Source organism: Bombus fervidus, chromosome 18, assembly GCF_041682495.2.
Source record: "Bombus fervidus isolate BK054 chromosome 18, iyBomFerv1, whole genome shotgun sequence".
Lineage (NCBI taxonomy): Eukaryota > Metazoa > Arthropoda > Insecta > Hymenoptera > Apidae > Bombus > Bombus fervidus.
This window is the reverse complement of record NC_091534.1, coordinates 8,467,467-8,479,415: the sequence shown is the minus strand read 5'-3', so window position 1 is coordinate 8,479,415 and position 11,949 is coordinate 8,467,467. Positions and strand designations below refer to the sequence as shown.

Sequence of the window (11,949 nt, the reverse complement as noted above, 5' to 3'; positions counted from 1 at the left end):
TACTACGTAAACCACTTTTATGGGGTCTAGACTAGGGATTAATGCATTATCTTTTGTTACTAGATCCTAAGTATTGTTAGCTATCCACAGTTATAGTTTATTTCATCTTTAATGATAAGAGGCTTCAAGCGCGGGAAAACAAGTGTTTGATGTTCTTTCTCCATTTCAGAAACGTATCATAAATATACAAAGGACAATGTCGAGTCCTATGAGATTATCAGGTGCCGATAGTCCTGGAAGAACTCCTAGAAGACAAAATCAAGATACTAGATCCCCTTCTGCTTTTGGTACTCCCCGTAAGTATATGTATATTTTAAAGGTTATTTTATGTTCACGCTTATAGTACTATTGTATGTGTTACATACATTATTATATTACGATATATAAGTATTTATTCTATGAACTTTGTGTATAAGGTAATTCTGCTCGTAATGGAGCTGATAATAATGTAGAAACTCCGTTAAGATGGGGCACCACTGGCACACAACAAAGTACTTTAGGTTCTGGAAACCGAGCTGCAACAATTGTTGCTTCTTCTGAACATGAAAGTGCTATTGGTTCTGGTGATCAATTTATAGATCACTCTGGGCCAATTAATGGTTCAGAAAGTGGTCTACAATTATCTTCTCCGATTAATTATGGTACACCAAGCTCGCTGGGATCAATACGTACCCCAAGAAGTGGAATCCGAGGCACTCCAATTAGGCATAGACCTGACATTAATACGGACAGGCGGTTGCGTCAATTTACGTTACAAGAACCAGTGAGTTAATGATATTCGATGTTACAGTTGTTCTTTAATTTAGAAATTTGAAAAATACTTAATTTTTGTGAAATGGCATAATCTTTTTTTATAGTTAGTCAAATTTTGTTTTATAGTTAATTTTAAAACTATTTTATAAATTTATTATACACAGATTATACTTTTAAACTTTATACCATTATGGACAATCTTAAGTAAGTTTTAATATTTTAAAAGGGTATTATAGAGTATTATACTTTAGAGAGAATAAAATTTAAGTTTAGATAAATGGAAATAAAAGTTTATACTTTATTAATTTTATCTATCAAAATATTTGATAATATCATATGTTAATATCAAATAATAAATAAATGATAATATTGATATTGGTGATATTAATTTAGTGATAATGCTAATAACTAGAACAATAAATTAAAACTGACAATGACAATAGATTGCAGAAGCACCAAATGGTACATCAGAAAGTGATACGACAGGAGCTCATTTGGTTGTTTGGGGGACAAACATAGTAATAAATCAGTGTAAAGAACAATTCAAATCATTTTTTCAACAATTTATTGACCCAGATGCAGAAAATGATGAACTACCAGAAAATATGAATCTGTCAGAACCTTTGTATCTTCAAAAATTAGAAGAGATACATACCTTGGAAGAACCATATTTGAATGTCAATTGCGCTCATGTAAAAACGTTTAATGAACAACTTTATCAACAATTAGTTTCATATCCTCAAGAAGCAATTCCAACACTAGATATGGCAGCAAATGAATTATTCTTTGAAAAATTTCCAGCGGCTGTTCTGGAGCATCAAATTCAAGTACGTCCTTTTAATGTGACCAAGGTTAAAACTATGAGAGAACTAAACCCTACTGATGTAGATCAATTAATTACAATACCAGGAATGGTAATTAGAGTATCACGATTAATTCCACAAATGCGAGAGGCTTATTTTAAATGTAGCGTTTGTGCTTTTACAACAATTGTAGAAATTGAAAAAGGGAAAACGAAAGAGCCTACAGTATGTGCACATTGCACTTATAAATATTCTTTCACTTTAGTACATAATTTGAGCCATTTCTCTGATAAACAAATGATTAGATTGCAAGAAGCTCCAGATGAGATGCCACAAGGACAGACGCCACACACTATTGTTTTATTTGCGCATAATAACTTAGTAGATGCAGTGATGCCTGGAGATAGGGTCTCTGTTACTGGAATTTATAGAGCAGCAACACATAAGCCTAATTTTGATCACAATTTGCAAGCCATTTATAAGACTTATATTGATATAGTTCATTTTAGAAAGCACAACTCTAAACGGTAAGGAAATAAACAAATTCTAAAATTTGTTTTTATCAGTTGTTTATTTTAAGTTATTCATAGGTTATATGATCAAGAAGACGGAAAAGAACATAATTTTACACCGGAAAGAATAGAAATTTTGAAATCGTTGTCACAAAAAGGTGATATCTACGAACGATTAGCAAGACATATTGCTCCTAGTATATATGCAAATAATGATGTAAAAAAGGGAATTATATTACAATTGTTTGGAGGAACTAGAAAGACTTTTACTATATATGGCAAGCATTTTCGACCTGATATTAATATATTACTCTGCGGAGATCCTGGTACAAGTAAATCACAATTATTACAATATATATACAATTTGGTACCACGATCTCAATATACTAGTGGCAAAGGTAAAATAAAACAATAGTAAACAGTTTAATAGAAGTGGATATATTTATATATTTACTGTATACTAATGTATGCTTTAGGTTCCAGTGCGGTTGGTTTAACAGCTTATATAACAAAAGATCCAGAAACTGGACAATTAATATTACAAACAGGAGCTTTAGGACTTGCAGATAATGGGATATGTTGTATTGATGAATTCGATAAAATGAATGAAAGTGCAAGATCAGTACTACATGAAGTAATGGAACAACAAACTTTAAGCATTGCTAAAGCTGGAATTATTTGTCAATTAAATGCTAGAACTAGTATACTTGCAGCTGCTAATCCATGTGAATCTCAATGGAATAAGAATAAAACTGTACGTTTTTCATTAATTTTACATGAGACAAAATCTTGTAATGTAAATACGTTAAATTATTCTGTTATTAACGAGCCTATAGTCTTTTACGATCTTTCTATATGATCTATATGTTCTTTCTTTAATGATGTTATGTTTTTATTTCTATAATCATGAGAGCAATGAGATAATCTGGATTTTGTGATAAAGAGATTTCAGTTGGTTCACCAACAACATAACAACTTAAGACAATAACGTTACAAGGTTTAACCAGTATACGAATTTTATTGTGATTATAGAGTGCATTATATCAGAATATATATTTTCAGGTGGTTGAAAATGTGCAATTACCACATACACTGCTTTCTCGATTTGATTTGATTTTTTTAATATTAGATCCACAAGATGAAGCATATGATGGAAGACTTGCAACTCATATGGTATCTTTATACTATAAGACAATAAAGGAAGATGAAGATGAACTGATAAATAGAAGTATTGTTCGCGACTATATAGTTTTTGCAAAAGAACACGTTCATCCTGTCCTTAATGAAGAAAGTCAACAAAGACTGATACAAGCTTATGTTGATATGAGAAGAGTTGGAAGAGGATATGGACAAATAACAGCATATCCTAGACAATTAGAGTCTTTGATACGTTTATCTGAAGCACATGCTAAAGTACGATTGAGCTCTGTTGTAGAGTTGCAAGATGTTGAAGAAGCATGGAGGTTATATTAAGTGATAAGTATATAATAATATCAATATAAACCTTTTAAGTAAATCTAGATATTTAATTTATTATCAATAGGTTGCACAGAGAAGCTATAAAACAATCAGCAATCGATCCATTAAGCGGAAAAATAGACATAACTATCTTAACTACAGGTATATCTACAGGAACTAGGAAAAGGAGGAAAGAACTATGTGACGCAATTCAAAAACTAATTGAGAGCAAGGATAAAATTCATATACTTAATCAACAAAAACTTTTTGCTGAAATAAAACAATCTTCTGAATTGGTTAGTAAAAGTATAATTGTTATAATGTGTAAATGTCAGTATCTCAGAAAACTTTTGAAAGTTATATTTTTTTAGCTTGTTACACGAGATATGTTTGATGATGCTTTAAGAGAGCTGCAAAGTAATGGATTAATAACAGTAATTGGGAGAAACAATATTCGTATTTCTTAACTTATTTTGTATACTTCATCATTTTAAACTAGACTTATGTGCGAACAAAATACATATACAATGAATATATATATTTTTATTGTCTTTTGCAAATTTGTGTTAAATATATTTTTCATCATAAATTAATATTATTTATTATGTGTAATATCCTCAATCACATAATATTTCTTAATATATATAATTCTTATCATAAAATTTTTAAATATATAAAGCAGTGGTTCTCAATCTTCCTATAATTGTGTATCACCAATATAAATTGGTACAGTAGTATATCAATCCGGTTAATAAATTAGAAACTGTAGGTTACTGATTCATCTTTAAAAATTTTACAACAAATAGGATAATCAAACAATTTATGATTTGTAAAATTTGCTTCTAAAATTTCATTTATTTTATTATCAAAGTTATTATTGTATTATATAGGAAAATTTATTAATACCGATAATTTATAATTAGAAATTTCACTAATAGTATTAGTTCAATTATACAAGAGACTCTTGGTATGTTATGTACATTCTTTTATATATTGGCAAAATATATTATCTACTGACAAAATCCGCAATCACTCAGTTGCAGACCCAATATTACACATTATACATATGAGGCTAGTTTTCTGTAATATTATATATATTTTTATATTTCCTATTATATAACTTCTTTGCTATAAATATACATGTAAATATGTGAAATTCTTCATGATTATTCTATATTATTTTATACATATTTATACTTATTTATCAAAATTTTGTTTTCTGCTTCAATTTTTTGAGTTTTTAACATTTTTTAACGTTACATATATACTTTTTATTATTCTCTATACTAATACTTATATAAATTGATTTTTAAACGACTTGAATGTTAACAAGAATTAAAAGATATACATGATGAAATTACAATACTAAATTTAACCATTATTGTACATTACCTAAGAGGAAATCTCCTCTCTGATATTACATAATGTAACAGTATTATATTTTATTTAGCTTAATTTTAATTTTATTAGCATTAATATTTAATTTCTATCAGAATAAAATTAAGAAATTTATAGATAATAGATTTTGTAATTAAACAATATAGATTTTCTATAAAAACGTAATTTTTATGAAAGCAAAATCTTTTAATTTTTTTAATTTGACCCGCTAACCATTTTTAGATTTGTATTGCATAACTTTGAAATATATATTACAAAATTTCCGTGTTTCTATTGTATTACGTGCATGTGAATTTTATTAAGCTGATGCGCATTCGTAAAAATCCCCACCAAATGTATTACGCTTTACAGTGCACTGGTTATCATTTCAACCATTATTTCATATGTATCCGATCCTTTATTTAAATGAATTATCTGAAATTAAATATGTTTTTAAAATAATATTCATAAACACAGTGAATAAGTAAAGTATTTGCTTAAAATTTGTAGTGTTCATAGAAATAGCATTTTAATTCTTATAAAATAAATAAAACCTTTAAGTCTACGTTCATTATTGAGGCCACATATTGAGGTCAGGAGTGCTGCATTTAACGAAAGACCCCCAACTGCGTTTTCTATCACAAAACAAGGACATCAAGGACGTTATAATATATATTTGTTTATTACCACTGTTATAGTTCTACACAAGTACTTATAATTTTTCTTGCCTATATCATTCCCACTTTTCCTTTGATTTATACATCCTTCCATTTTATGATCTTTTTCTATCTTACTTTTGACACTACTTATTTATCTCTCTTGCGCCTATTTCCTTTATGTTCTCTCTTTCTATTTCACGACATTTCCACTCCTTGTCTATCTCTCTTAATCTTTCCTGTTCTGTCGAATCGAACTAGCCTCCCTTCCTGCGAATTTACGTAGATATTTTTAATTGTGTACGGTTCCAACCTTCAGGATGCAAGCTATCAAATGTGTTGTCGTAGGAGACGGGTGAGTATTTTAATAACTACTCTAATGTTTTGTGATATGTTTGCCTTTTCCTGTTTTCGATCCACATTATTTGATCTAAAGAATCATCGAAGTACCCCTTGGCGATTGGTTTTTCCTGATCAAGAACTATTTAAAAGCTAGTACCACACCCGTTATGATTTTTAATATGTATTCTTTTTTCTTTTTTATTTATTTATTTATTCTTTTTTTAAGAAAATCAGAATATCTTAATTTAAAATTATCAACTTTTAGATAATTTATCGCCTCGAGGTATTACTTTCCTCCGTGTTTTCCTCATTTTTCTTTTTTTCGTCTTCGTTAAAATTTCATTCGAATTTATATTATTTTATGACTTTTATTCTGATAATGTAAAAATTGTTTACTCATGTTCCATTTATAATTAACCTTTTCATTATCAGAATTTCTGCACAGTCAATTTAATTATCTCTAACTGATTAATTTCTACAGAGCAGTAGGTAAAACATGTCTCCTCATAAGCTACACTACCAACGCTTTCCCTGGAGAATATATTCCAACTGTATTTGACAATTATTCCGCCAATGTTATGGTGGATGGTAAACCAATAAATCTTGGTTTATGGGACACAGCAGGCCAAGAAGATTATGACAGATTAAGACCATTGTCTTACCCACAGACAGATGTTTTTCTGATCTGTTTTTCTCTTGTTAACCCCGCCAGTTTTGAAAATGTTCGTGCTAAATGGTATCCAGAAGTACGCCATCATTGTCCAGCTACTCCAATTATTTTAGTAGGGACTAAACTAGATTTACGTGAAGACAAAGAGACTATTGAGCGGTTAAAAGATAAAAAACTTGCACCTATTACATATCCTCAGGCATGTATTTGTTTAATTTATTAACTATCCTCTTACTGTTACTCATAAATATAGAGTATAATAATTTAATAACATAATAACTTTGCATTAAATTATGTTTAGGGTTTGTCCATGGCAAAAGAGATTGGTGCTGTAAAATATTTAGAATGTTCTGCTCTTACTCAGAAAGGTTTGAAAACAGTATTTGATGAAGCAATTCGCGCAGTATTGTGTCCTGTTCTTCAAGTGAAACCAAAACGCAGATGTTTCCTTCTATAATATTAAATGTCCAACGACGGTGGAGCATGTGCAAATGTACTACCCCTCCTCCGATCGGACTTGATTGCAGCAGGACATCTAACTTTGATTAAAAAACCCCGTTGTACGGTCCATCTCTCTACAAGCATCTGCCATGAAAGCGCACAAACCAATTTATATAATGCGTATAAAAAGATAAAGAAGAAAATATATGCAATTTAAGTGTTTTGGACATTAGCTGAATGTTCTGATGAGAGAAAGGAAGCCAAATGAAAACTGAACTGACAATGTACAGTATATTAGAGTGTGTTATTAATATTAGTTATTACATACGAATTATAAGAAATTAAACATTATGTACGTGCGTTTGTGAGCGCACTAGATACTAATCAATTTAATAGAAGAGCTGAACCATTTTATGTAAATTTGCATTGTATATTTTAGATTAAAAATGTAATCATACAATTTTGTCATTTTTAAATTTTTGGTATACAAAGAGATTGATACGGTAAAAACATTGAAGTAAAAAATATTTGAATATAAACATTACATATTAACGGGAGTTGTTAATTTTTAAATAAATTGAATTTTCCAGCTAATAATTTAAATGAAACTAATCATAAATTATATCTTTCATTGTAAATATACAATTGCAAGTATGTAACATGAAATGATTTTCATCTTTAACTAAATTGGTTGATATTACTATATACATACCATGGAATAAGATAATCATGTAAGTTTTAGAAATGAGCGATACAAGTGTGATTTAAATTCTTTACCTCTCCTGTATTTTCATGTTGTTGCAATCTTGCTGTAATTCATACGCGCAACATGGCTAAAAGAATAAAATATCAGAGGTAGAGGAAAATGGTACGTGTGTATGAATGTTTAAGAGTGCATACGAAAGCCAATGGAGAAAGACAGAAGAAGGAATTATTCTATAACAAATAATTGTACATAAATGGTAAAAGTCCAAACTGTATTCCTATCATTATCATTTTACATGTATAAGCTGCTGAATTTAAATCGGACGTTACTTGTTTTTTATATATATATTATAAATATATATAAAGTGGGGCTGGACCGAGATCTATTTCAATCGTCGCAGATCCACTGACCTGTGCAATCTATCCGGGGAACGGGGATTCAGTCCATAAAAATATCATAGATACTGTAACTAAATATGCTTTATTAAATGGGTGTTTATTAAATTTTTCTATTTATTTATTATGCCGTTGTGTCAAAGAATGTATCAATTAATATAGATATTTGTTCCGGAGTGTATTTTATATATTTAGCTGGGTTCTTGGAGAATGATATTCCTCGATACTTATTATGAAAATTCATATAAAGAGGAACAATAGCTTGTTGAAGCTCTTTTCGTAATTCTTCTCGTAATCGAGCATCAGGTACGGAATAAGAACGTTGACATTTTGCAACTTCCTCTAATTCTCTTGTAAATCCCAAAAATTTCTCTTTCAAAGCTTTTGCTGCTGGTTCTGTGAAAATAATAAAAATCCTAAATCTTCATTCTTAGCATTTTTCTATTTACATGTTACACAATTGAAATATATCATTAAAACCTCCATAGCTATATTAAATAATTTCGTGTATTTTAATTTTACGTAATTCATTATTACACATAGTTAATGTTACATACAAAATAAATATTATTACAGAAACGTTTCTTTTTATCTAGTATTATAAAATTTTTCTAAATTGTTAAAATACAAACCTGGTTCATCGAAAGGTTGTTCAAGATAAGCGCGCGCTTTTGCAAAGGTAGTAGAAACGTAGTTAGCCTTATCACGCAACAGGAGATCGTGATATGTTTGTTCTGCGCTAGGTTCTGCTAATAATAAAAGTTCCATCAAGGAACTACGACGTAAAGCATTTATAACATGATTATGATTATTTAAACGAAACAAAGCTCTTAATGCAATATCCGAATACGAAGTATCACTTTTACTCACGAGCACCAAATTCAATTGTGCTAATACCTTTTCTAAAAATAAAAAATAATATTAATAAGTTTTATATTTTATAATATGTCCAAAAATAAGGAAATAGTGATACAAACTAATGTAAGTGCCAAGTACAATTCTATACATATTTTCTGTTTGTTTTATAGATGTTGCACCCTCCATATCAGCACTACGTCTTAACACAGCTCCTGCTGTATCTGCATATTCTGCTAACTGTTCCAAGAAAACTAAGACATTACTTGTACTTTCTGCTACAGTACCGTCTTTAGGTAAAATTGAACTAGATTCATTTCTGACACTTTCTGCAAAATCTTCCAATGCTTTTGCCCCCTATATTGTTAAATTATGTAGTATGTAATTTAAAATAAAATTTGCATTATACAATCGTATTGCGTTACAACATACAGTTATGTTTAGAGTATTAAGCACAGAAGTAAATTTTGATCTAAGGGCATAATCACAGCCCTCAACAGTACGTTCCAAGTCTGGTTTTAATTCTCCAAGATGTTTTAAAATTGGAAAGATTACTAGCACTGCGGAAAAATCACGCCGTACGATACATCTTTTAGCACGAGTTGCTATACTCTCTCCATCATGAGCTACAAGATCCATAGCTTCACGTACTGTAGCCTCTAATACTTGTGCTTGTAGACTAATCGGTAAAATTTTAGCAACTAGTGACCGTTCTGCTTGCATAAGTTTATGAAGACCAACCGTTAACAGCAAGTAATTTTCCATTTCTTGTTCATCTGGTGCTGTATCCTCTACAGAATGTCCAGATAACTGTGGTGGTGGCTTCCTAGATGCAGTTAAAGACAATCCCAAACCAGTAGTCTGAGAAGCTTTTAGTAACATTCTACTAGCTTTTTTTTCTAAAGCATGCTGTAATCTTTTAGAAGCTCTTTTGCCACTATTTTCTTGAATTCCCAGTGAATGTCTGTTCCCAAATTTTGTTTTCTACAAATAGTAATATAACTAGTATTAAATTGTAAATAATCAATTAATTATGATCAAAAGAGTTATTAAGTTTTATTTAACATTTTATTTAACATATTTTTATTTAACATTATTAAGTTTCTTACTGGTAAAGGACTTCCTGCATGAGTACTGCCACCACTAGCGCTCCTTTGATGTTCTTTTAACAACTGTAAAGATCTTAAAACAATAGCAGAACGTACAGATGCATAAATTTTTACATGTTTACGGTGTCCCCTCTCCTCCAACCATGCAGCAATTTTAAGTAAATCTCCTAAAATACTTTCTGGTAATTGACAAAGGGATTGAGGGGCATCCTCACCACTAGTATCTTCGTCTGATCCAATTAAATCCAAAAGAACGATTGGAAGAATTGGTTTACTTTGTCTAGTTAAAATATCATGGAATTCTGCATATAAAGCATCTAAACCGACAACAAACAAACTTGTTACATTTTCTAATTCTACAGAGCTTGGATTATTTTTTTGAAAATAACGTTGAGCATTGTAAAGACGATTCATTGCTTCCAAAAAATTATCTAGTCCTCCAGATCCTCCTGGACCACCTCTCACTGTAGCTTCTACTTCTTGACAGACTCCATAGTACCCAATAGCATGATCTAAAGCATTTAATGTCATTTCTATATCTGTAAAGACAAAATAAACAAAATTATATTATTACATGACAAATTACAGATTTGAAATATTTATATGATTAACATTAAAATGATCAGATATACTCATTGAACTAAATATTATGAATTAGAAACAATACTATTTAATTAATTTGTCATTCGCTGAAAATGTCCCAATAAAAAAGCTATAGCAACAGAATCTGACTAACAAAGTGTTAATACATATTAATTGCATTTATTTTATAATAATATACTTTGTTGTTGCGCTTGAAGGTTCCCTGTTTCATTGTAAACAGGAAGTATAGTTCGACGCAATGTAGCAAGACGTTGTTCTAAAGAAGATAGAATTCCTACAACATTACTGGTTAATTTCCTGCTTCGTTCTTCTGCTTCTTTCAATGCTTCTAAAGAAGCAATTTCTGCTTCTAATTTACATTGTATTTCAAACCTTCGTTCAGAAGTATCTGCTCTTGTAGTGTGCATTATTTTATCTGAAAATAGTACGATACATATGTGTAACAGAAATCAGGAAATATTTTAAACTTTTTGAAGAGTTAGTATCACTTTATTTGCTATGTAACACGTATATTGAAGATATTTGTATAAAATTACGATGTAATGTCATTGCTATTTTAATATTGTATGTTATATTATGATATAACCTTTTTTCATTACATTATTGCTTTGTACCTTTATAATCGATCGATTAGTTATCAAATAATTATTAAAGATTTTCTATATATTCATGAATACGAAGAGATAGAACATTGTGATGCAACTACTGACATAAAAATGCCCTATTCAAATGAAAAGTTTTATTACTATAATTTTGAAATCTCAGAAAATACTGCTAAAATATATGAACTTGCTATTGTAATGTACTCTGTGTGATTAAACAAACAAATAAATTGCAAAAATACATGAATTAAATATTTGATTTATTCAGTGTATTAATAAGAAATACTATATCATATTAGTATATTAGATACGAAAGGATCCTAATATAAACAAACAGTAACTCAAATTTAAAAAGAAATTAAAATAACACACTATTACGCTTTTAACAAACAAATAAATATCTTAAAGAATTGACAAGAATTATATCATAAAAACTTAATCCCAGTTTTTTCAGCTCTAGAACTATAGAAAAAACGTAATAAAAATTTTGATTTATTATGGCTATTTGTTAATAAGTTGGTACTTCTGAAATTAAGCAGCTGTTCAAGAAGCAGTATGTAATCGACAAAGAGACGAAACATAAGAATTAGATCGAATTCGACTTGATCTTGATACATTGATATCATACTTTACATTCAAATTAATAAGTTAACAGCATTTCATTAAT

At 29.5% G+C, this 11,949-nt stretch overlaps 4 protein-coding genes and 1 long non-coding RNA gene across 8 annotated transcripts in view; 3 read left to right on the top strand and 2 right to left on the bottom strand.

The window, feature by feature from the left end:
- Positions 1-62: 62 nt before the first annotated feature.
- Positions 63-4,119, top strand: Dpa (disc proliferation abnormal). Its single transcript, XM_072021108.1, has 8 exons — positions 63-296; positions 417-763; positions 1,197-2,083; positions 2,147-2,466; positions 2,545-2,822; positions 3,131-3,531; positions 3,612-3,822; positions 3,898-4,119. The coding sequence occupies exons 1-8, from the start codon at positions 197-199 to the stop codon at positions 3,991-3,993; spliced, it is 2,640 nt and encodes an 879-aa protein (XP_071877209.1). The 5' UTR covers positions 63-196; the 3' UTR covers positions 3,994-4,119.
- The window catches only part of LOC139996651 (uncharacterized), a 94,781-nt gene continuing 85,317 nt past the window's right edge, over positions 2,486-11,949 (bottom strand). The window contains exons 2-3 of the long non-coding RNA XR_011802310.1: positions 5,458-6,794; positions 2,486-5,338 (exon numbers count right to left, since the gene is read on the bottom strand). This is a non-coding gene — a long non-coding RNA (uncharacterized lncRNA). The remainder of the gene's footprint in view (positions 5,339-5,457; positions 6,795-11,949) is intronic.
- On the top strand, positions 5,771-8,221 carry Rac1 (ras-related protein Rac1). Its single transcript, XM_072021162.1, has 3 exons — positions 5,771-5,914; positions 6,383-6,770; positions 6,873-8,221. Exons 1-3 carry the CDS (start codon positions 5,880-5,882, stop codon positions 7,026-7,028), a joined length of 579 nt encoding a protein of 192 aa, XP_071877263.1. The 5' UTR covers positions 5,771-5,879; the 3' UTR covers positions 7,029-8,221.
- The window catches only part of Exo70 (exocyst complex component 7), a 93,299-nt gene continuing 89,529 nt past the window's right edge, over positions 8,180-11,949 (bottom strand). Inside the window, exons 2-8 of one of the 4 annotated variants that reach the window (XM_072021116.1) lie at positions 11,295-11,339; positions 10,859-11,095; positions 10,078-10,616; positions 9,401-9,952; positions 9,091-9,325; positions 8,746-9,015; positions 8,180-8,509 (exon numbers count right to left, since the gene is read on the bottom strand). In XM_072021116.1, the coding sequence (XP_071877217.1) occupies positions 8,238-8,509; positions 8,746-9,015; positions 9,091-9,325; positions 9,401-9,952; positions 10,078-10,616; positions 10,859-11,087 (2,097 nt within the window). In that variant the 5' untranslated portion in view covers positions 11,088-11,095; positions 11,295-11,339 and the 3' untranslated portion in view covers positions 8,180-8,237. Of the gene's footprint in view, positions 8,510-8,745; positions 9,016-9,090; positions 9,326-9,400; positions 9,953-10,077; positions 10,617-10,858; positions 11,096-11,216; positions 11,245-11,266; positions 11,431-11,949 lie in introns of those variants that run through there. The other 3 variants (XM_072021115.1, XM_072021114.1, XM_072021113.1) reach the window with 3 other exon arrangements.
- LOC139996632 (phosphoribosyl pyrophosphate synthase-associated protein 2) overlaps positions 11,863-11,949 on the top strand; it is a 2,397-nt gene continuing 2,310 nt past the window's right edge. Inside the window, exon 1 of the mRNA XM_072021138.1 lies at positions 11,863-11,949. This exon is cut by the window's right edge and continues 126 nt beyond it. The gene's annotated coding sequence lies outside the window, so the exon portion shown is untranslated.